The sequence below is a fragment of the Triplophysa dalaica genome, chromosome 15 (genome assembly GCF_015846415.1).
Source record: "Triplophysa dalaica isolate WHDGS20190420 chromosome 15, ASM1584641v1, whole genome shotgun sequence".
In the NCBI taxonomy this organism is placed as follows: domain Eukaryota; kingdom Metazoa; phylum Chordata; class Actinopteri; order Cypriniformes; family Nemacheilidae; genus Triplophysa; species Triplophysa dalaica.
The window spans coordinates 20,607,122-20,631,421 of NC_079556.1; the positions used below are offsets into that span (position 1 = coordinate 20,607,122).

Genomic DNA, 24,300 nt, shown 5'->3' on the forward strand with positions numbered 1-24,300 from the left:
TAAATAATTACCAGCGTTTGCATTTTTTTCACTCTTCCTCACAAAGCAATTAAACTAATGTTTTCTTTTCTTTAATTGTATCTGTTCAGATGTTCCGAGTTGCTCGAGTGCCTCGCGGGGCTGTTTATCTCACAATATGAATGAACACAAACATAGAATGTGTGTGTGCGTGCAGGACACCGGGGCTAGTTGTCACACTCTTTACTTCAGTGAATATTTCTCAGGGTATTTCAAAGGGTAAAGTGTCATTTTGTATGTGAAAAACGGTGGCGTGTTTTGAACTACAGGTGTGTTCCATATTTTTTGAGTAAAGAGTGAGTTATTCTACTTGAACCCTCAGAAAATCATTAAGAGCGTCTACTGCTGACCTAAAACATGAATATTTTATTATTATTCAAAGAAACACACACAATGCTAGATGATCACATACAAGAATATTCCTACTTTTACATACTGTATGATAAATAAGGATATATTGGTATAAACGCTTCTACATGAAATATTTTCATCTTTCCTCTGACATAAACTTCTCTAATCCCCATTTCCCATGATTTACAGCTAAATGACACATATTTACAGTCTCTATAGAATAATGAATACAAATTCTTCATGAAACACTCCACAGAGAAACCATTACACCATTTCAACATTTGAACACCGCATATTCATGAAAAGCATTGTTACACAAACAACAGAAACTTCACACCTGTTTGTGATCAAATATTGAATGTCAGAGAGCAAAATATTGTGGTCTCACATGTGATAAAACTGCACAAGATAAATAACAAAGAATATGACTGATGCTTTCTAGTGCTGGATAAGATTTCCAATGGTTTGCGAGGGTTTTGTTGTTGTCGAGTGGAAATACATGCTGTAGAAACATCACGTTAAGACATGTTAAGATATTTCAAAGACTAAAATAATCATCGCCTGTAATTTGTGATAATTTATGATTTGCTATAATGTGTGTAAAACTGTGTGCACTTTTGAATGTCAATAATTCAACAGATTTACATGGTCACTTAATGTAAATTCATTCATTAAAATGAACGGTTCACAATTATGATTTTTGTTGTAATTGTGCAGCCCTTACATACGTGTAAGCTTTTACAATCAAGACACTTTGAAATGAGTAATCATATAGAGCGGGGAAAATAAGTATTTGACACATCAGCATTTTTATCAGTAAGGGGAAGTGGCAGACTTCATATTATTGAAGGCAGGATGAATGGAGAAATGTACCGGGTTAAATTTGGATAAAAATCTGCTGCCATCTACCAGAAAGCTGAAAATGAAAAGAGGGTGGACATTTCAGCAAGACAAGGATCCCAAACACAAGGCCAGGGACACAATGAAGTTGTTTCAAAGAAAGAAAATCAAGCTGCTTGAATGGCCCAGTAAATCACCTGACCTAAATCCCATAGAAAATCTATGGAGAGAACTGAAGATCAAAGTTCATAAAAGAGGCCCAAGGAACCTTCAAGATTTAAAAAACCATTTGTGTGGAAGAATGGGCCAGAATCTCTCCTGAGCAATGCAGACGACTGGTCTCAAGAGGCGTCTAGAAGCTGTAATCACCAACAAAGGCTTTTCTACAAAGTATTAAATAAAGTGTGTTCAATACTTATTCCCTTTATTTATTATGACTGAACTTGTATACTTAAATGTTCTGATTTCTTTGTATGAATTCAATATTTGGCTTGATGGCTACATCTGGTGGAAATTTTGTGTCAATAGCCCACTTAGAAATCCCCTTACTGATAAAAATGCTGATGTGTCAAATACTTATTTTCCCCGCTGTAAGACAAATAAGTTTATATGTACGAGGATGACTTGAAGTCCTCAGGAACGTCACTGTCCAGTTTGCAGATGACCTTGTAGATGGCTTTTTTCCAGGAGGGGTCGGAGTCTTTGGACAGAGAGATGGCGCTGTAGAACTCCTGAAGCGTGATTTCAGCAACCTCCAGAAATCTGTCTGGAACCTGACGGACAAACGTTTAAATTACACACAATCCCAAACATACTGCATGTACGTGACTCGTGTCGTGATTTTGTATTCAGGGGCAGGGAGCATGAGCGACGGCTTTCTGTTTAAACATCATCTTTAATGTTCTCGTGTTCAAGCGCGCTCACCTTCGCTCTGCAACTCCAGTTTTGCTCACAATTTTGTGTATCAAATTGTGAAACATTTACTATAAAAAAACGGTGAGCAAAAACTTGATGATTTTCTAAAGTAAATTTACTTGAAAAAAAACTGTGTGCAGAAATCCACACAATTTACCCACAAAATAAGTAAATCCTACTTGTTTTTTTTTAAGTTACAACAAACCAAATACATTGTCAGAATCATTAGGTGACCGGCGTGGATGGACGCTTTGATTTTTTACAGCCCGTTGCTTCGAACTTAACTGCTCGGAAAAGGCGCGAAAGAACGGCGTTCTCACGGCAGGGTATTCAGGCGTCACTTGTTTTCTTTCGTGTGCATCTCCAGACACAAAAGCATCCCCTGGGAAAGGAATGTCTTGGTGCTGTCTCTGCTCATCCCCATTGGGCAGCTCAATGGCTCTTGGGATTTCTGGCTTCTTTCGCATCAGTAGCAATCCAAACAGCGCTCAGCCGTGTTCGGGACATAATCTCAAGTTGTTTTAGTAGATTCTGCGGCTTCCTCCGACAGTTTGATGCCGCAGCATTGAACGCTGGGATTTTGGCTCTCCGCAAGACCAGACGCGGCATCGCCCTCATTTGACCAAATTACCCGTAGGAAGAAAATTGAATTTTATATTTAACTTTATTTCTATAACAATTATCTTTAATACTATTGACCTTTGAAATCCGACTTGACAAATCTGTGCTCAGTTTGAGAAATTGTTGCCATCTCTTCTGAAATTTGTGAGTTTTCTTTTACTCAGGAGAAATATCTGATATCAGTAGAGACGCACATAAGCCAATTACCAAAAGTTTCCATTTGCTCTCCATTTAATCTCATTGAGTAGAAGAAATAATTGAGCACTCATTTGAGATTTGTATTCTTATGGGGGGCTCCCGTAGCAACATTAGCACAGAAAATGTAAAACAAACAGACCTGATTCTGTCGGAGCTGGATTATTTGGTTTAGCAAACATAAAGCATGATGTCATTTGAAATATCACGAGCGTGTTCATACCTGGAAGTCGTTGGCTTTGTTGTAGTGCATGTTGAGGGCACGGAAGAGCTCGGACTCTCTGCTGACGGATATGTCCTTCACATCACGAACCCCGTCGATGACGGCCTGACGTGCAAACTTCTCCATTTGGATGTAGTAAAACTCCCGGAAATTACTGAACCACTTGATCAGCTGCGACGTGATGCAACGGTTAAACTACAAACAAAACACACAACAGTTCAATCAAACAATTACAATCTCATTGCTCATATGGTGGAGTTGAGGTCTCAGCAAACATCAGTGTGCAACTTGACTCTTTATTAGTAATTTCACAGTTTGACCTTTTATAGTTTTAACATCTGAATTTAAAGTAACAACAGTTTTCACGTCAGCCCTGTTATTATCACTGCGTATCCACTGACACAGAAGATGATGTGTGAAAATGCCCAGGGGCTGAAACTCCATCAAAGACACCTCTTCCCACGGATGTGAGAATGAAAACGACGGCGCAGACGGGTCAGAAGGAAACTTTTCCTCTTGGGTGACTTCTGTGACTGTTGACAGGGATGGAATCGGACACTGGGATTAGACCAGTCATTGTCCGCTCTGTCTTCCCACAGCACAGAAGGCTCGGCCTGGGACAGACGAGACACGAAACCTGCCACACTGATCTCCGGAGGTCAGGGGAGCCCGGTCACCCCGGTTCACCCCGCTCGAGCAGGGCAGCTGGGGTCCGGCCAGACAAGATCCAATGCTCTGTCAACCCCTCAACCCTTCGTGTTAATGTGATTCTTCTCTAATGACCAATAACAGAAATAACTTTATTCTGAAATTAGTCACATGATCTGTTGAGTGTAAGATTTCTTTTAAATAATGCAAAAAAGTTTCAATATAAAACATCAATGTTTTTCCATATCGTTCTGTTACTATTTTAACAGGTTGCTTAATAGGGTGTAATGATATTTGCGGTTTTTCCTTATTATACTTTTCTGTAATGTTTTTACATTTTAAATGTAACAGGGTTGCCCGAAAACTGTTTTAGTAGATTAAGTCTACTAAAAAATATTTTTTCTAGAAAGTTTCCGTCAGAACTAGCACAGTTTGGTGGGATTGGTTCTGCTAACGTGTAGTGTCTTAAACACGCGCGGCTCCGTCAATCATCGGCTGGAAAACACACACAAGCAGCTAAAGCTTTCTGCTGGTTTGTGTTGACTCATCACAAGGACGCACACTCACAGGATGTGTCGTGCGTGTTGTTGTATAGGGCGGCTCAGCGCTCTTCTATTGTTGACTCCTGAAAGCTGGTGAGCTGAAGGGTTAACGGTGAATAGAAGAGCTTGCGCTCCTCTCCGTCAACCCTTTTGTCTTCTTTTGCTGACTTGAGAAACTTTGTCAAAGTTAAACCAGCGATTCAGGATCGGCTTCCCCAACATTCAGGAACATTTGCTCATCGCTCAAGCATCTCATGTTGTGTTTGTCTTTCTAAAGCAACAGTAAGCACTCCTCTCATCACAATAACATCATTTGAGTAGTCTCTTATTTAAACAGTTAATTCTAGAATAAAACTCTTGTGTTTGTTGTGTTACTGATTATTCATTAAGATAAATTAATTCTGTACTTCCATTTTGTTTTGATTTTGTTATTTTTGAGTAATTCAGTCATTTTAAACTTAAATTCATTGATTGCACTTTTGTTTGCCAAAATATAGCTCAACATTTGTTACATTTTGTTACATTATTACAATTTCCTTATTTTTGATCTTATAGTTTTAATGGAAAGTTACCCCATTTATTGTGATAACATGACCCAACTATATGGCCTTTACAACATATTGTGTAGTTTTAACACTGGGTTGTTTAACCCATTGTTGGGTAAAATATGGACAGTTTCTAGTTTTATTTAAACCAATTGTTGGGGTTGTCCATATTATACCCAACCATGTTATAGAGGAATAGTGGAAATGTTCAAAGACTTTAATGATGTTGTGTTACATCTAAGCCCTGGTCTGTATGCACAATATTTTTTTATAACAAGAATTTAATACAATGAACTATAGAGGCTGGCCAATAATTTGGTCAGGTAGAGAAATAAGTAGGAAATGTGACATACCTTGACATCAGGAAAGAAGTTCTTGAGTAAGTTCGAGCTTGGGTATCGTGTGTAGAAAAACATGAGTTTGGCTTTCTTCAGGTGGTTTGGAGTCAGACCCTCCTGAATGTATAGAAAGTTAAGGGTTCCAAAACCTCACAATAAACATCAAGCAAATTTCAGCAATAAAACTGAATGCGTTTCTACTCAACTCTTTAAGGGAAAAATCAAAAGAACACAGCAATAGTCCAAACACACAAACATTGACATTTTCTATTCATCTGTGCAAATGAATGACACGAGGCAGCCGTGTATTGACCAGAGAGTCGATTAAGACACGACAACATGTGTTAACTAGAGAAAGAGACACACAAATGAGATTAAGGACTTGAATTAGAGACCTCGGATCTGAGCGCTTTGCCTCTTATCTGTCCACAGTAATTGCTTTGTTGTGAAACACGGAGTGTTAATATAATAAAGAAATGACATTTTCTCCTGGAGGATGTCGGGATCGGTTTACCTCCTTCTACATTTAAGCGGCACTTAAAAATGGTGAAATTCTGTTTGCTTTCTGAAAAGGGATTTGATTTATGGGACTCCTTACACATAATATCAGAAAGCTTTTCTTGAATGCGAAGAGCCTGTTCTGGGTTCTCGATCAAGTACAAAAGCCATCGATTCTAATGAGAGAGTAGTCCTTCTGTCTCACAATGAAAAAGTGCATTATAGAAATATAATGATGTTTAAAAGGCAAGCATAAGGTAAACTGCGATACCGGCACACGTAGGACGCAGTGACCATTGATGATGGTGTATAATGACAGCTGAGAGCCTGCTGTTCACAAACATCCCAAAGTGACCTCTCTCATCCTCTCCAATCACATTGAGAGTGCAGGAACATGTTCCGCAGCTTTTCAAGTCCGGCGGAGAAAAAAAATCAGAGAATTTCCAGAAGAGAAACTGTTGCTTTTTATGCCTTTGAAAATTGGCTTTTGTTCCTAACAATTCTTATCAAAGGCGTGTATTCCTTTTTATTTGTCTTTTCCTAGACTTAAAGTCATTACTGAGCCCAGATTAAAGAAGATGCTACAATTTTCTTTGGGGTTACCGAGATCAAAGCAAAAATTCTCCTTGAAGTCTGCGTGAGGAGAACTGCACACTGCTGCACTCAATTCAGCGATTGTTCGGCCAGCCTGAGAGCCGCTCGTTTGTTCGCCCATATCTCCATGTTAACTACTATTAAATAAAAACAGTCAACTAAACAAAGAACACGATCCAGAGATGACGTTTCAAGTCGACTGTCGGCGACTCTTAAAACGTTCATTGTGTTTCTTTCAGATTGAGCTCAAAGGATTAAATGCATCTGTGTTGAAATCGTAATAAAAATATTGTCTTTATGAAATTGCGCAAAATACGAAAGAAATGACACAAACGAGATCCTTTGAATCTTCAAAACCTTGACTGCAATGAGATTGAAAGGAGACGTTTGATGAAATGAGGTCTCGTGATTTTTCTCGATGAAACACAAGGAAACTCTCATATCGTGCTCACTGTACAGTTTTAGAAACTACGTACTAAAATGTCGACATTTCTCAACAAATTCTTATAGAATAAAATCTGTCGAAGTATGCTGCCCACAATCATTTTGCATCGCTATACTCTTCTTTCAAGCTTTATACTCTCATTAAATGCTTTACATTCTTATCACATGCTTCGTACACTAACAGCATGCTTTATATACTTTCATTACATGCTCTATACTCTTATTGAATGCTTTTCCCTCTTCTCACATGCTCCATACGCTTATTGCATGCTTTATATATTCTCACAACATTCTCTATAGTCTTCATGCATGCTTCGTATTCTTATTGCATGCTATTTACTCTTATCACACACTGTAAAACTTTGTTGTGATTTCGCAGCAGGTTTGCCAGTAACTTACTGTAGATTTAATTATTTTTTTGTTTTAAGCATAAACTTAAGTAGTTTATATATTTTTCTTTCAATAAATATCTTAGGTCACTTTTCTTGTTATGTAAATGTTATTTAAGAAGTTTTAAATATTTTTACTACAAAACAAAACAAAAATGCTTCGGAAGAATGTCCTTTTTTGCAGTGTTGCTGTGCTAATGCCAGTCTCTTCTTGCTCATTTGAATAAAGTGTTTTAATTTTGATTAAAGTAATTGAGAACAGTACTAATTGAAAAGCAGTATTAAGTAGTTATTAAATCTACAGTAAGTTACTGGCATACCTGCTGCAAAACTACAGCAAAGTTTACAGTTTTATTGCATGCTTCATACTCTTCCTGCATGCTCTATACTCTAACTGAACGCTCTATACTTTTATTGCATGTCCTATACATTTATTGCATGCTTTATGCTCTTATTACATGCTCTATACTATTACAGCATGCGGTATAGTGTTATTTCATGTCGTATACATAAATTTATTGCATACTCTGAATACTCTTTATGCTATACTGTAATTGCATGCTCTATACTCCCCGCAGAATTAAAGGCAATTTTAGGCTTGTAAAAAGGATATATTGAGTGACATGAAAGAGCTTCTCTCCGCCATACTCTGCAGATCTCCACACTCCATTTTAACATGAGGCAGGCAAAGTGCGTCTACAGTCACCAGTCCTGGCGGTCCGGGGCGATGGTGCTGAACCAGATGTCCAGAGGTTACCTTTGATCGCATGGCCACATTTTCCCAGGTGTGCTCCATGGAGTCCGGCGATGACCGTTCCAAGGATGGAGGCAGACAGGGGAGGGCTGAGAAGGCTGAATGGGGTCCGTATTTCAGAAGGTGCTCCAGGATCTGGCTGTCGTGAAGCGGAGTACCGTAGCCGAACTGGAAAGGGGACTGGTGGAGCGGGTAGGGTCTCTTTACACCCTGACCGACCGAGTTGAACTGGGAAGGTTTACGGACCACTAGGGACAGAGCTTCTGTTTGGTGTTCTGGGCTGTTGACAGGCGTGCTCTCGAAGCGTTCTGCCGATCTGGTGTTTTCGTCCGAGTCCGAGAGCTCCGGAGGGGAATCCAGATGAGTTTCTTTCTCGGGGCACTCGGGACTCTGGCACGGCTGAGGGTGGGTTGGTTGCTTTCGGAGGGCCGTGGAGAGTTTTCTGAAAACCATGTCAATGCTGTCATTCACAGTCCTGGTCAGCTCACATTTTAGAGCCTCCTGGAGGTTCCTGACTTCACCGTCTGATGTAAAACTGCCATTGTCCACATTCAGTTTCTCTTTGTAGCTGCTCTGACTTTTTTCTTGGATGTCACATTCTTCTTCCCCGTCCGCCATGTCCTCGTTCACGCAGTAGTTCTGGTCATTCACATGGGAGATCTTCTCCTGGAGCTGATGGAGGAGACGCTGCATGCTCTGGAGCTGCTCCTTCAGTTTGTGACACTCTTCGTCTTTGCTCGTCTTGGTGCCGCTGCCTCTCGTGTTAAACTGACTGGGTTCCTGGTGTTGGGGAAGTCTCTGTTTGCGCTTGTTCTCCTTCAGAATGTCCCGTCTACAGCGGATGGCTTCACATTCATCTTCTCCGTGTGACCTGGAATTGGGTGAGCTGGACATGCCCCGTATGATGTTCTCCACCCGTGCACGCTTCGCTTGGAGGTGTTCGGTCAGCGGCCGCTCGACATCTGTACTCGAGGGCTGGCTCCCTGAAGACAGGTCATCTGTGCTATCTTTAAAAGACAGACAGCTCTGATCGTCTTGAGCGAAATCTGCCATGTTGCATTCAGAATCCAGCACGCTGGCGCCAGAAACATTCGGCATGTAAAGGAGGTTGTTGTCGAGGGACGTCAGTTTATTGTGAATAGTTTTACGCAGGAGGTGAGATATGATGGAGCCGCTGTGGTAAGAAGCGAGGGACTCGTCGTATGCGTTTCTGCGAAAACAGGGGAGTAGGATGTCGGCTTTACTGACTTCTGGGCAGTCCTCGCTCGGCTTGTGCATGCTTTGTTCATGCGGACTCAGATTCATGTTGGCTGCTGTACTCAACGTTGAGCCGTATCTCTAATACTTTGGGAGAAAAAAGTGATTAAATAAATGTATTCATAAAACAATTATAACAGCGACTTACATTATGCCCTATAAGAAAAATGCTGTCTATATTTTCAGATTGTTATAGGGACAACATTATTACTTGTCAATATTATTAATATTTATAATAACTATTAATAATAATTCTAGAAAAATATTATCTGCTGTAGCTAAGGTGCTTTTGATGCAAGCAAGGGTTGATATTTAAAGCAACTTAACATATCGTGAATGTTTATGATATATTTAAATATTTCCGTTGAGCCATTTCAGCTTCACATGTGTTATTTACCCTCTACAAACATTAGAATTGCAAAATATAAAAGTAATATAAATATTCCAAGAGCAAAAAATCTCTCAATAATGTGCATTTTTGATTACACAAACACATTTAATTATATATGTTCAATATAACATGGTGAAATTGTCTTTTTCTAATTCTCTGTTAATGTATATAATTATTTCTACAAATATTTTGAATTAATGATGACGTTTAATTCACGTAAGAGAAAAAAAGACTTTTGAAAACTGACTCATATACATTATAAATGCCCACATATTTGACAAACAAATATATGTATATATGTCATAAATTCAATTCTACTGAGAAAGATTCACAGCGTTTAAAGTCTACAGAAAGTAAAGCGAATTTAAAAGCATCAATTTGTCTGAAAGAAACTCGAAGGCATGAAGAGAGGAGAGGCGCACGCTTACCTGTTGCTTTGGAGACGCTTGACTGACAGTGTGCGTCCCCCTCGCGCTCTCATCTCACTCGAGTGAGCTGGGTGTGGGTGTGGCTAAACCCCCCCCTTTACTAATGAACCGCCAATCACATGCAGCTCACAGCCGAATGCCTTTTAGCAGCAGAGATGTGCTTACTTTTGATTCTTGTCTTTATGTAATTAAAATTGTGTAGCATTGTGTATTAATTGTGTTGCAAAACATGTATTACGGTTTGGAAACTGAGACTAAAATATCTTCCTATTTACGTATTAGGCAAGTGCATCAAAAACATTAAACTACAATAATATAAAGAATAAACAAACGCAAAGTATACATTGAAGGTTTTGCAGTAATGCATAGGTCAGCGTTTATTTAAGATATAAAGCATACATGTTACATTGTTTTACACTTTTTATCCAAAGCAGGGCATAAGTACCGTCATACTTTTTTTATTAGTCAACATCAAAAAAATATAGCTTTTGCTCATAACAAATAGCTTAATTGCTAATAAATAAAGAAGTACGAGTGCCAAATAAATGGTTCCGTCCTTTCCCCCGTCCCCATGCATCAGCTGTCTATGGTACCTCCCGCCCGTCCCTCCTCCCTCCCCTGACGTTGGTACGTCCCGCGCTGCTTCCGCTTCCGGCGGTGCTGTGAGAGCTGCAGTGAGCGCGGTCTACACCGACGAAATGTTGTCCAGTTCCCGCTGTCTCACCCGGAGCCTTGCGCGCTCCATCGGTGCCCTGCGACAGGTACGTGCGTCTTTAACGCTCCCGCGTGCCGCAGACTGACACGAGCGCGAATTACGTCAACATTAATGTCTCGAAAGAGGAGGACAGCGGCAGGCCGCGCGCAGGCCCAAGGGCAGCAGGACAAACACATCACATATCAGCAAAACATCACACGAGTGTGTGTTTACATCACAATTAACACATTTACACGCACTTCACATGACGATTAAGCACGTTTAAGAGTTCAGTGGAACACAATGTGTGTGAGGTCAGCGAGGAGTCACCTGCTGTCACTTGTCATGTTAAGAGCGTGATTCGGAGAGCTCTGTGTTCGTTTTAAATATTGACCCAATGTGTGAAGTTATTTGTGAAATAATCTGTGTACAGTGAATGTTATTATCACGTCAGACTGTCTTCCTTATCGCGACACTAACGTTACACTTGACGGCTCTGTCAGTATTGGTGTGCTCTTAAAGGGACAGTTCACCCAAAAAATCTAATTGCTGTCATCATTGATTCACTCTCACGTGGACATAAGTCTATATGCGAGTCTTTCTTCAGTGAAACACAAAAGATTTTAAGATCAAGACATTTTGAGAAATGTCTGGGTGGTTTTGTGTGTATATAATGGAAGTCCATTGTGTTCAACTTTGTTTGATTTTCAACATACTTCAAACTATATTTTTTGTGTTCTAAAGTCATGAAGAAAGAAACCCAGACGGGTTCAACATGACGCGAGGATGAATAAATGATGAAGGAATACTCATTTTAGGTGAACTATAATCCCCTCAATGTGTCTGTTTCTTATGTGCCGTGTTTTGTATATAATTTGGTCTCTATTGTCTTCTCTATTGTTTGCGTTTTTTCATTTCAGATTCTATAAAAATACAATTTACTTTGTCTTAAGTGATATGCTTTTATATAAACAAATATTTTTTTGAGTCTGACCTCAAATTAACCATGGTTTCTAAAAACATGGTTAGTAAGGTTATACTATAATAAAACCATGTTTAATGTTTGGGATTAATGATGAGTGGCATGCCATAATATATCTACCAGGCTTTTATCTTATGGCTGTGTGGAAATTATTATAAGCCGATGATGTTAAAAGCTGTTTGGCACTGCTTGATGTTTGTTTCCATGTGTGGTTCCAAAACGTTTGGTAAATTGTGTAAACAAAATATTAAGTTAGAGATGTTAAGATCTTTATAGTGTAGTTCTGTGCCCTTCATTATAATGATGTACAGCTCTTGTTGACCATTTGAACTCTCACATACATGAATCACGTGACTCCCTCACATCTGTCCCTGACTGTCACATCACATTGCTAATGTGTGTTTAAAGCGGTGGCCGTGTTGTGTTTAGGACTCCGATTTGCATTTGGTGTGTTGTGACGTGGCTACATGTCAGTAGTGTGTAAATATAGCGTCTGTATGTTCGCTGTACTGTTTCAATCGTTAATCTTTCAGGAATCAGTTTTGTGTAATTCTGTTCATGTTTATGATACACCTTGACGGATGGCTATTGTCTTCTTATTCTTTCAGGGTAATAATGTTCTCGCCCGAAGGGCCACATCAGGTAAGTCTTCTGTTGGCATGTACAGATTCACTACAAGGAAGGATGTTTAGGAAATAAATATTAATGAAAGCCTCATATCTCTTCCATTCTCTGCCGATTGAATTGGGATATCTCATAAGTCGTGTCTCATTCTCTTCTACAGGTATATCAGCTAGTCAGTGCATCACCTTCGAGAACAGTGTGTAAGTATCGTCAAAGAGCTCCTTCATTGGTTATTAGTATTATATTATATTATCATTAGATATTTGGGAAATGTATGTATTGTGATGGTTTTTGGTGTTCATTTTTCAGGAAGTGTGAGAGCAGGTCAAGTGTCTATCAGATAAGATACTTCAACACCACTGCAGCTCACAGTATGTATTACATTCACAACACACGTCCTTTTACGCTAGACACATAGTATTGCTAAATATGCTAACAATAATAAAACAGAAATGTAGCTGCAAACAGGGAAATTTACGGAATCAAGCCAACACATGGAAATATCGCTATTGTGTCTGATGGTACGTTTAGGAAAAGCAGTTAGAAACATACCTAAAACAACTTGTAGCAAACTGAGTAATAGGCAGCAGTAGAGATCAGCGGCCTGTGGCACGAACCGAGATGAACAAACTCTGAGTTTTGAGTAAGTTTTGAGTTGACAAAACCTGGTAAAGCCAAACCAGGTTAATTTGGATTCATCTGATTTATGACGCTGGTTACCAACTTTCGTTATGATCGTTAAGATATTTGCAGCTTTCCTGTAGCTCAGTGGTTAGAGGATGGCACTAGCAACGCCAAGGTCATGGGTTCGACACTAGGGGATTGCACATGGTCAGAAACAAAAAATGGATGCATAGTCCTCAGCCTGATTCAAAGGTTCTAAACCTATAAATGACACGACTAACTGCCAAATTAATGAACTCTTAAGCATTTTTATATATATATTGTTTATGGTCTTAAAACTTAAAAACATAAAACTTAGCATATAGTTTCAGAGGATGGTTTTGATGAACTAAGGGTGTGCACGAATATTCAGTCTGCAATAATTATTTATTTATATTTAATTATATATTTAATTCAAAATTGTATCCTTATTTTTCAAAAGAAAGTTTTTTTAACAGGGTTAAGTTATCACTATAGAAGAAACTATTAGACTGTATATTCTCATTTAATGCTTCTTTGCTTCATCTGTAATGACTTCCTTAAAAATCATTTGTATGTGTTCCCAAATCTTTGTTAACTTTGCAACTTTTAAGATCGCAGGCTAATTTAAATATGTTAAGTTTACATACCGGTGGCCTGTTTCACCCCAGATCTTTTGTTATGCTCAGCTCACATCACAGTAACACATTTTTTAAAAACTGGTGAGCCACAGAATTTGTTAGCATTAATTAATAAATTTATATATAAGTATTATTTAAGTATAAAAATACAAAAGTAATTTTAATTATATATTTTTAATTTATTGCCATAAATTAATGCAGTAGTTCTAGGGCTGTGACGATAACCTCTTAACCACAGTAATGAGACCACGTGTTAAGATCATCACCGCATTTTTTGTTTTTTAATGTTTTGGCTGGTGTTACAGGACTTCATACATATAGTTAAATTTGGGTGATACTACAAATCATTTTTCATAACGTCGACTCTCTAAAATGCTCTATGTACCAAGACAACGCACGGTTAAGATTATTACTAACGTATTAACAGTATTTTAAGAAAAAATTTTTTTGGAAATTTTATTTAATTGAGAGCAAAAGCACAACATGCATGTTGTCACACTGGGAGTTTTTATGACAAGAGTTGTCACTTGACACTGACAAACATCTGCTCCATTCGTGGTAGAGTTTGTTGTGGATTAGCGTCTTCTTCCTCGTCAGACTCGGGCTCATATTGGTACGGTAAAATCGCAGCCATCTCTAGCTACACATATAATATACATGACATCCAACCACATGTGAACCGTAATCCTGTAATGATGGTAGGGGGGTTCCATTCGCGACAAATGATGAACGTGTTTGACCAATAACAACAGACTACACCATCTGACCAATCACATGACACAAGGTTAGCGGGTAGGCGGGGCCTAGACGGATGAATCGCGGAACGAATCAGTCAGTCAAGAAGTAAGGTACGAATAACAGCCTATTATTACGACATTATAGTGTTTAAACACATTGTATGTACATAAACTTGTTGTTGGACACTCCATAAACCAAAGTAGGGCCTAAAAAACATATGCTAGGTACTCTTTAAAATTATTTGAATCAAATGGATCAACATAGAAATACCAATACAAGGCGCTTTAATAAACTTGTTCGCTTGGTGACTTTTAAAACACGGATGCTGTTTTCACACAAACATTTAGATAGGCTTGCTTTTCCTCAAAAACATGGCAAATATGAATATGATGATCATATACTCACTGAAATGTTTATGTAGCTATTGTACTTTATATTATTGTGTTCTGTGGAGTCTGCTTATTAACAAGTTTGTCGTTCGCTCTGCATGAGCGTAATTCCTGTTGCTCTGTACTTTTTATAAACTCGAATAGCATATTTTCTACTGTTAACACTAATAATCGCCTATACACAGGATTGCCTATAGCCTTATTATAAACTTATGAAATGGTGGCACTCAAAAAAAAATATTGAAAAAAGCCCTGCCTTCCAGTGGCTTTTTATTGCAATAAACGTTATAATATTACTTTTATTTTGCCATGTTTTCCTTTCACAGCTGTGTGGACCAAATCTTTAAATTACATGGAACTGGTGTGCACACTGTTACATTTGCACAAATACTGGATCATTTTTACTTACTTCCGCTGTTCGATTGTAGTTTGTTGAGGCTGCGGAAATTTCTTTGTATCAAGCCTACACAATTAGCTTTTATGTATTTCCTTTTGAAACCTAATTCCACATTAACTTAGAAATATAAAGAAGTATTTCCTTTGTTTTAAATTCGTCATTTTAAAGCAACAATATATGCTACATAATAATCACAACAACATATTTCATATATATTTGCAACCGAAATAAGAATAAAGGCGAAATATCGCATACCGCACTACTGAACCACACAAAATCACCGCACAGGAAATTCTATCATAGCCACAGCCCTATGTAGTACTGCTTCTGCTGTAGTTCCTGTAACCTTAGTTGATTTTATTTGATACAAGGCAGAGCTAAATAAGACTGACAAGGAACAAGAAAGAGAACAACATCTATGTGCACTTGTGATCAATAGAATGAGTAAATATCTTCCTCATATGACGGTCACGTTATAAACAGGGAAACAAGCAGATGGGTCTTTGTTGCAGCGCATTTTTATAGGGATGCAGCTCACCCATGGTTCAATAGCAACCTCGGTATTTCACCCACGGTTCTGATGGCTCGGCACGTTAAAGTGTTTTTTCATTGTTCTATGCTTATGTGACAGGAACCGTAAAGAAGTTAAGAACTATTTTATTGAAATTCTCTTTATTTAACTTTTCTTATTATATTATCTTTCCAGAAAAATCAACTGTTACAAATTCCTGTATCACAGCAGTTTTCGGTTTACTGTTCATCAACATGTCAGTAAAATAAGCATCTTTAAAGTGGTTTAGCACATCATAGTATGTAAAATAGCGTAAAGCAAAACTTGCGATTGCTGTAATGGAAGTAAACGTGTGGTGCACGTATCAACGCAAACACAAGCGCTTAATGGGAAAGGCCAAAGAATATATATGAACTTCGATAGCAATACATTTGAAGAAATGCAATGCGTCTGGAGACGCTCTTTCTATGAAGTAAATAGCTGTCCGAAAGGCCATCGAGTGGCATGATTTTCATTATGCAGACTTTGGCACGGTGCTGTAGACGCTCCTTCTGCATGTGCTAGGTGAGAGCAACACGAGCGTGCTGGTTTTGTATGGAGTGTATAAATACGATCTTCATGTGCCAAATTCGGAGATTATCACTTTAGTAGAACGTGCGTACAATAAAGCCAGCCCGTGTCTCTCATCGCTTCTGGTGTTGCAGGCAGCCTCGATTCACCGCCCGACCACCACTCGCTATTAGATACAGACAACTACGGACAGAGCCGGTTCAGAGTGTAATTGAGTACATAGAAATAATTTAAATGCAAAAAAACACAATTCACTTACATGTATTGAACAGAAGAGGTTGTATCGAAGGGTTCAATATTATATTGAGTATTGTGGCATCCCTACAAATTTACGATCTTAACTCATAGGGTATCAAGCCCGTTTGCTTTATTTATTAACGTTTATGCATTTGGCAGACGCTTTAATCCAAAGCGACTTACATTGCATTATCCTATACATTTGTTTCTAAGTATATGCAATCCCCTGAGATGGAACCCATGACCTTGGCATTGTTAACGTCATGCTCTAACCACTGAGCTACAGGAAAGCTTTATTATCAACATTATAAATGATAAAAACAGATATATGTGTCAGAGCCGGCAATTTGTTACCTGACAAACGAAGAGCAGCGAGTCTTCTCCACTGTCGGCTTTATTGTTAACTGGTTGAGGAACAGACTTTAAATACTTGTTTTGCTTATCAAGGACATGTAAAACAAAATAAACAAGATAATCATATACCACGTCTATCAATATACTGTATGCCTACATTGTGTTTTGTATGTTTTTGTATGCCTTTGCTGGGCGTGGGTTAAAACGCAGTTTCTTCGATTGTATTTCTTTTTCCAACATTGCTAATATTTTCATCATCATAAAAATCACTGATACAGGGTATAATATTATTTCAATATTAACCTATGATTAATCTTGATTTAAAATTGTGATTAGATAAAAACGAGTCCAAGTTTAGTTGCAATGTGCATTTGTGTTTGTAAAATACTTTTGTGTTTGTAAAAAAATTTTGGGGCAAAATTAATATTTGATGGCCAGAATGGCTGCACAAGAAATATCATCTACACTAAACGTGTAGATGAACACTAAAATATATTCGTTTTTCAAAATTGCAAAAAACTACATGACTGCCCATAGTGCTCTCAGCATATAATGTAAAATGTCTTGTGATTGAATTTCAGGGAATGAAGTGATCACGGTAAAAACGCCAGCGTTTGCCGAGTCTGTCACAGAGGGAGATGTGAGGTGGGAGAAGGGTAAGACATCATCTGGATTTCAGCTTTGAGCACGTCTGATGTGTTTCTTTCATATTCACTCAGTTTCATCTATTTTTAGCTGTCGGAGACACGGTCTCTGAGGACGAGGTGGTCTGCGAAATCGAGACTGATAAGGTAAGAGGCAAAAACTTGTCTGTTTCAGGCCAGATAAAAATAGAAATGACTTGAATGTCTGAATATGTTGTTGGTTTGGTGTGCTGTTCAAGGCTTGGCTACTTCTATTAGAGATGACTGAAAAGTGTTTTGTGGTCCATCACAGACGTCGGTGCAGGTGCCGTCTCCTGCCGCTGGAGTCATCGAGGAGTTTCTGGTTCCTGATGGCGGTAAAGTGGAAGGAGGAACTCCTTTATTCAGACTTAAGAAAGGAGGTCAGTGGCATGTTCCCTGGGTTTCTTGTTTCTAATTTCTCCAATATCTTCCAGTAACTGTTATTAGAGGTGTACCATGATTAATTGGATTCCTGGTTAAATACATCTTGTTATCTATACATCACATCTGTAATGTTCTCTTATTAATTACACATCATTTCACTCATCTTCTATTTCATAAGATTAACAGATCTGCATGTAGTTTGTGAGGTGAAAGGGCCGTTTGTACCGTAGGGTTTAAAGTAAAAATGTGTGCAGTCTGTATGGTTCTGTTGAGGGTGTGACTATTTTTCAATTACTGACACACTTCCTGTAAGTGCTCAGTGAATGTACCGGCTTCACCTAGGGCTGTCACGATTATGAAATTTGGGTGAAGATTAAATCATTCCAGTTTTGACGATGAATTTTCTGTTGTAGGGTTTTGACATTTAATTCTCATACATTTTTGATTCAGCTTTAAAATGAACATATTCTTCGGAATAGATGTTTTGCTTTCTCTTAAAAAATGGGGTTATCATATATTTATGGTCTAAACTTTTACATGTCAATAAACCAGCCGTCAAGTACGTGTAAAGCGAGTTTGATCAGGAGTGAATTGAACCCCCATTAAAATGCCATCAGTCATAGAAAAGCTTCTTGTCAGTTTTTTTCTCATTGCAAGACTACATTGCACTTGCAATTTGACTTCTATGTTAATATAATTTTGGTAAGCTGGTTTTCACATTGAGATTGGCTCAAATGATATTAAATTGTAATACATTTTTTTAGGGTATATGCTTTAAAGATTTTTTTAAGTGATTGTTGAAACATTTTACAAGTATCATCATTTTTAAATTACATTATACACACTAAAATATGCGATATGCAGGCACTACAGCTCCCCCTTGTGTCTTCTATGAAGATGTGCAATAATTGCGATGATCCGAAACCATCCGATGAGGTCAAACAATCGCGATGAATAATCGTGACAGCCCTAGCCGGATCTAACATGAGTCTGGATTAGACCTGTCGCAATTTAATAATACTGCTAATTTTAATGTGGACATAACATAATACTGTGAAAGCGTAAAAATGTATCTGATTCTGAACACACATAGTGCTGGATGATTTGCAAATATTATCAAGAGAAGTGCTAAATATATATGATGGAGGAAAATCGTAAATATTGTCAAAAAAACCATCCTTTTCATTACCTGTTCACTGTGATGAGTTAACCCGTGAGTTTATTGGTTAGTAGCTGTGGTTTATGATAAAGACCGAGCAGCCCTGTGGACTTAAACATGTCAGATTTATTGTAAAGCAGATGATCAGTTTGAGTCTGCATGCTCGGGGTTTATATCTATTAATAGAAGATTCTCAATTAGCTTTTAATAAATCATGATATTATTTTGGTCTGGTTAAGAATACATTAAATGAAATGAAGCTTTTGTGCTTGTGTCTTTATCACAAAATAAAGAGACCGGCACATGTTTAGTTCAGATATAACGGATGATTATTTTGTTATGTATGCTAGGAAGTGGTCATTATTGTAAATAGGTGTTTCTCTGTGGTTTAATGTTTCAGCTGGAGCTGTTAAGACAGCAGCCGCTCCTCCTCCTCCTCCTGCAGCCGAGCCTCCGGCAGCCGCCGCTCCTCCTCCTGCTGCTCCTGCGGGAGCCATCCCCACCACCATGCCCCCTGTACCCCCTCTACCCGGTCAACCCATCCAATCCACACCAGGTCAGTTACTGTCAGATCTACAGTTCAGCACAGGCCAACTCAAGGCTTCTCATTCTGACTGTGTTGACTGGAGCTTGTGTTCAGAATGATGAGAACGCTCTCTTCTCTTTTGACTGTGTTGTAGTTTCAGCCATCAAAGCCACAGCGGCTCCTCCTGCAGCTGCTGTAGACGCTGGAGCAAAAGGCGCCCGCTCAGAGCACAGGGTACCACACCATCTTTTTGATAGAAATCATTTTATTCCCATTCATACTCTGAACTGTTCTGCTAACATCAGATTGTGTTGACGCTCAGGTGAAGATGAACCGGATGAGGCTGAGGATCGCTCAGAGACTCAAGGAAGCACAAAGCACATGCGCCATGTTGACCACCTTCAATGAAGTGGACATGAGGTTTGTTCAGAAACCTCAAACGCTTCACAAGTCATTCTTTCTTCAGTTGTTGGCCGTGTATATGTTGAATTTTGAGTGAACAGTCCTTAAAGACATTTAATGGAATCTGCAGCTTGATGAATCAAATATTTTTTGAAAATCATAAACAACATGAACATTATATATGTTGCCTAAGCAATAAACTAAAATAAGATGATGCACTAAAATCATTAACTAGAAAAAATAAACTAAAACTTTCGCTGAGATAAACTTAAGGAGCAATATTTAAAAACAATAATAAAAGGCAACATTTCTGAAAATAAATTCAAATGAAACATAAATTAGTGCAAAACTAGACTACACTATTTGACAAAACAAACAATATTTCAAAGAACATTTAAAGAAAATTAATGCGTATAACTTACACATGACTTAGATTGTTCTCTGCTAAAAATTCAATGTGAAATGTGCATTTCTCTGTTTTCCGGCAAGCGTGTCTACAGTTTTCCTTTTGGAGCCTCAGCAGAAATGATGTATTTTTAAAACGGTGTTAAGTCTGCTGATGGCCCCGTGAAAATTTCACTTATTGCCCAAATGCGATTAGAAGCTGCGCAATGTCCATGTGAAATGGTTATAGATTGGAATCTGCGCTACAGGAAGAGGTTTCTGAAACCCAATCGCCACTTAAAGCCTGGAATGTAAATATTTGGTCCTAATGTTGGTCAAAACAAAGATAAGAAGGGTAAAATGCGCTTTTATTAATTTACAAGGAAACGTTAATGTCCACAACCTCCCTCCCTGACCCCTGAAGAGGACTGTTTCTCCTCAGCGCAAATGGGCCGGATCGTCTTTCAGCTCCTGCGGCTTCGTGTTCTCACATTAATCTCGTTGGCATCGACGGGATGGAGGAAGACTCGACCGGGGCGGGGTCGGTCTGGAGATGAAGAAGCGGCGGCGCTCGCCCGGCGGCCTGCTAGCATCTGCCCCGAAGTCCCCGGAGATCGCCCTGCGGAGGGAGCGCGCGAGACGCCCGCGACGTTATGGCCTATTACCACCGGCCAATAAGATTTGAAGGGTCGGGAAAGTGAAGATTTTTATCACGTCTTCTCTCCTTTCTCTGAGAGCGTGTGTCTTGGGACGGCCATAATTCCGTTAGCGGAGAAACCGGAGAGGCTAAACGGAGTTAGAGACAGGAAAATACAGAATTACAAAGAGCTTTTTCAGCCATAATCTCAAAACGCCGTCTTTCTTTTTTTTTAACGGCTGGGTTAACTGGACTGCCTTAAAACATTTCTTACAAAACGTGTGTCGTGTGATGTCGTTTTTAAGTTCACACAAAAACAATATCCTCTATCTTTATTGACAAATTACTTTTAAGGAATTGTGTGAAAATGAGACCTTTTCATAAAATGATGTAAGCATTAAATAAGCGCGGATGGCTTAGAAAACTTTCTTGTTTTTCCAGGACAAATATTTTCTAAATATCTTAAATGAACATATTAACAAAGCAAAATGATCCAAGACTAATCTTGTTTTCAAAAAAATGAAGTGTATGCTTAAATAAACAGTTTACCCAAAAATAAACATTCTGTCATCACCTTTGAGTTGTTCCACACCTCTATAATATCTTTGTTCTGATGAGCAAATTTGGAAGAATGCTTTTAATCAAACAGTTCTTGGACCCCATTGACCACCATAGTTTTTTTGTTCTGTTAAACACAAAAGAAGATATTTTGAAGAATGTAGGACAGCAAACAGTTCTGGGGTACTTTTGACTACCATTGTATTTTTCCTACTATGGTGGACAATGAGACCCAAGAACTGTTTGATATTGACATTTAAGCATTCGGCAGAAATTTTATCCAAGGCGACTTGCATTACATTGTATTATACATCTGTTTCTGACTATGTACAATCCCCTGGGATCGAACCCATGACCTTGGCATTGCTAGTGCCTTGCTCTAACCATTTAGCTAAAGGAAAGCTGCTATAAGCATTCTTCCAAATATCTTTCTCTGTGTTCAACCACAAAAAGACATTTATACCGATCTGGAACAACTAGAGAGCAAGTCATTCATGATGGAATTTTCATTTTTGGGTGAACTGTCCCTTTAAAACAATAAATATCTGCGTGTCAGGTAATAATAAATTCAGCCTAATTATTTGTTTGTTTTACCCCCAAATTAATTTTGATTGTTGACAGTGAAGCCTGTTAAAGTGGAAGGTTGATTGATTTTGTGGCATTGAATGTGTGAACATCAGCAGATACAGAGAAAGATTATAAGTGTTCGCTCTTGACAGTATGAAATGGATGGATGGACTTTGAGTGATTTTATCTTAAAACACTTGTGTGTGTGTGTTTCTCTGACAGCAACATCACAGAGATGAGGAAAGAGTACAAAGATGCTTTCCTGAAGAAACATGGCATCAAGCTGGGCTTCATGTCTGCCTTTGTTAAAGCGGCTGCTTACGCTCTAACAGAACAGCCTGCAGTTAACGCAGGTACACACACACACACACACTGAGCCTTGCTCTAGTTGAGCGTGTAGCATCTCCTCACTTCAGATGGTGAGCGCGTGTGGTTCTGTGGTCGTCTGTTCTGACTCTAAAGAACATGTTCAGCCACCCTTCTGCTTCCTTCCAAAGCCTCAACGGTTTGGCCTACATTAAACATCACGTTTGACATGCTTTCATCTGTGTCTGCGTGAGTCCAGAGCATCATATTCCGTCTGTGTGCTCCAATAAACCCCTCGTGTTGTCTTTACAGTGATCGATGACACGACCAAAGAGATTGTGTACAGGGATTACGTGGACATCAGCGTGGCCGTCGCAACGCCAAAGGTAATTCAACACGTGAAAACACAGAATCACACATTTTTAAGACGTGTATCACCAGAGTTTGAGACACATGATGAGATTTTCAGGCAGGGTTTTGAATGTGTGTTAAACGTGTGTGTCGCAGGGTCTGGTGGTGCCCGTGATTCGAGGTGCGGAGGCGATGAACTTCGCAGACATTGAGAAAACCATTAATGAGTTGGGAGAAAAGGTGAGGGATGCTTCAGTTGAAATGGGACACGATGCAGCTACACGTTTAAAAATACATACGGTTGCCGTCTGGTTATTTTGCTGCAAATGGAACAGCTAACCATAACTAATCTTTATTTAGCTAAATATGTTACATGACCTAAATAAACAGCACATGAACGAGAAACACACTGAAAAATGTTGCGGTTAATTACTCAAACGATTTGGTCTCATAAAATATGAGTGTTTTCTATCTGGCGTTTCTTGCTTGTTTGTTTATTAGCTTTCTGTTTTATAGGCTCGTAAGAATGAGCTGGCGGTTGAGGACATGGACGGTGGCACGTTCACCATCAGCAACGGTGGCGTGTTTGGATCCATGTTTGGGACACCCATCATCAACCCCCCGCAGTCTGCTATTCTGGGCATGCATGGCATCTTCGACCGACCCGTGGCTGTTGCTGGCAAGGTTAGCTGTGGTGTTTTGTACATACTGTGTGAATCCATATGTACGAGTTGTGTCCGTCTTAACGTTGTTTCTGCTTCTCGCTTTCGTTCAGGTTGAAATCAGACCCATGATGTATGTGGCTCTGACGTACGACCACCGTTTGATTGACGGCAGAGAGGCGGTCACTTTCCTCAGGAAGATCAAATCGGTGGTGGAGGACCCTCGGGTGCTGCTGCTGGACATGTGAGCACGCTCGGACCTCCGGCCGTCTCCTCCCGTGCACGAAACACGTCTTCGTCTTCATCTCATGCAGAACATCTGCATTTGTCGATAAACTGGAGGACAGACGCAACACTGGTAGAATAACTGACGGAACCGTTGATGGGATGGGGATTTGCGTTGATTAGCTTGATGTTATTTTGTTTCACTCTATTGTCTGCTGGGTATTACAGAGTCTCCCGCCCAGCGAGACGATGCCTCTCGCTCTCCTTATTTCTTAAATGTATGTACGAGACAACGCACAAGCAGCAATCTGTGCAATTACTTGTTCTCTGGCGAAACGATTATAGTAATATACAGTATATCATATATTTAATCTTTTCAATGTAAAAAAAAAAGAAACATTTTCAAACTCAACAAGTGAAGAGCCAACCAGAAACACTATGTTCCAGTGTGTCCAAGAAGTAGTTTTTTTTGTACACGCTTTGGTAAACAATATGTCCCGCACAACTCCAAAGGAACAGATTCTGTCGACATGTGTAAAGAACCAAAATTATATGAGGAAGAAAAAAGATTTTAAACAATAAAATGAATGAAACACAGTTTACGGTTTATTACTGGTTGTTTTTGGGTCATTTATTGGGTAGGATTGTCTGTGACTGTTCACACAACGGATGCAGATTCAAGTTTAAAATTCAGTTCATTTATA

General features: G+C 39.0%; 2 protein-coding genes across 2 annotated transcripts; one reads left to right on the top strand and one right to left on the bottom strand.

Moving 5' to 3' along the window:
- Window positions 1–743: 743 nt before the first annotated feature.
- Window positions 744–10,005, bottom strand: prox2 (prospero homeobox 2). The gene is made up of 5 exons (XM_056768236.1): window positions 9,992–10,005; window positions 7,775–9,259; window positions 5,252–5,359; window positions 3,164–3,358; window positions 744–1,982 (listed from the first exon to the last, which is right to left on the bottom strand). The coding sequence occupies exons 2-5, from the start codon at window positions 9,218–9,220 to the stop codon at window positions 1,815–1,817; spliced, it is 1,917 nt and encodes a 638-aa protein (XP_056624214.1). The 5' UTR covers window positions 9,221–9,259; window positions 9,992–10,005; the 3' UTR covers window positions 744–1,814.
- Window positions 10,006–10,619: 614 nt separating this feature from the next.
- Window positions 10,620–24,193, top strand: dlst (dihydrolipoamide S-succinyltransferase). Its single transcript, XM_056768717.1, has 15 exons — window positions 10,620–10,752; window positions 12,276–12,309; window positions 12,452–12,491; window positions 12,601–12,662; window positions 17,352–17,426; window positions 17,506–17,561; window positions 17,707–17,815; window positions 19,379–19,534; window positions 19,659–19,738; window positions 19,827–19,924; window positions 22,275–22,405; window positions 22,671–22,744; window positions 22,866–22,949; window positions 23,226–23,393; window positions 23,485–24,193. Exons 1-15 carry the CDS (start codon window positions 10,690–10,692, stop codon window positions 23,617–23,619), a joined length of 1,365 nt encoding a protein of 454 aa, XP_056624695.1. The 5' UTR covers window positions 10,620–10,689; the 3' UTR covers window positions 23,620–24,193.
- The last annotated feature ends 107 nt before the right edge of the window (window positions 24,194–24,300 follow it).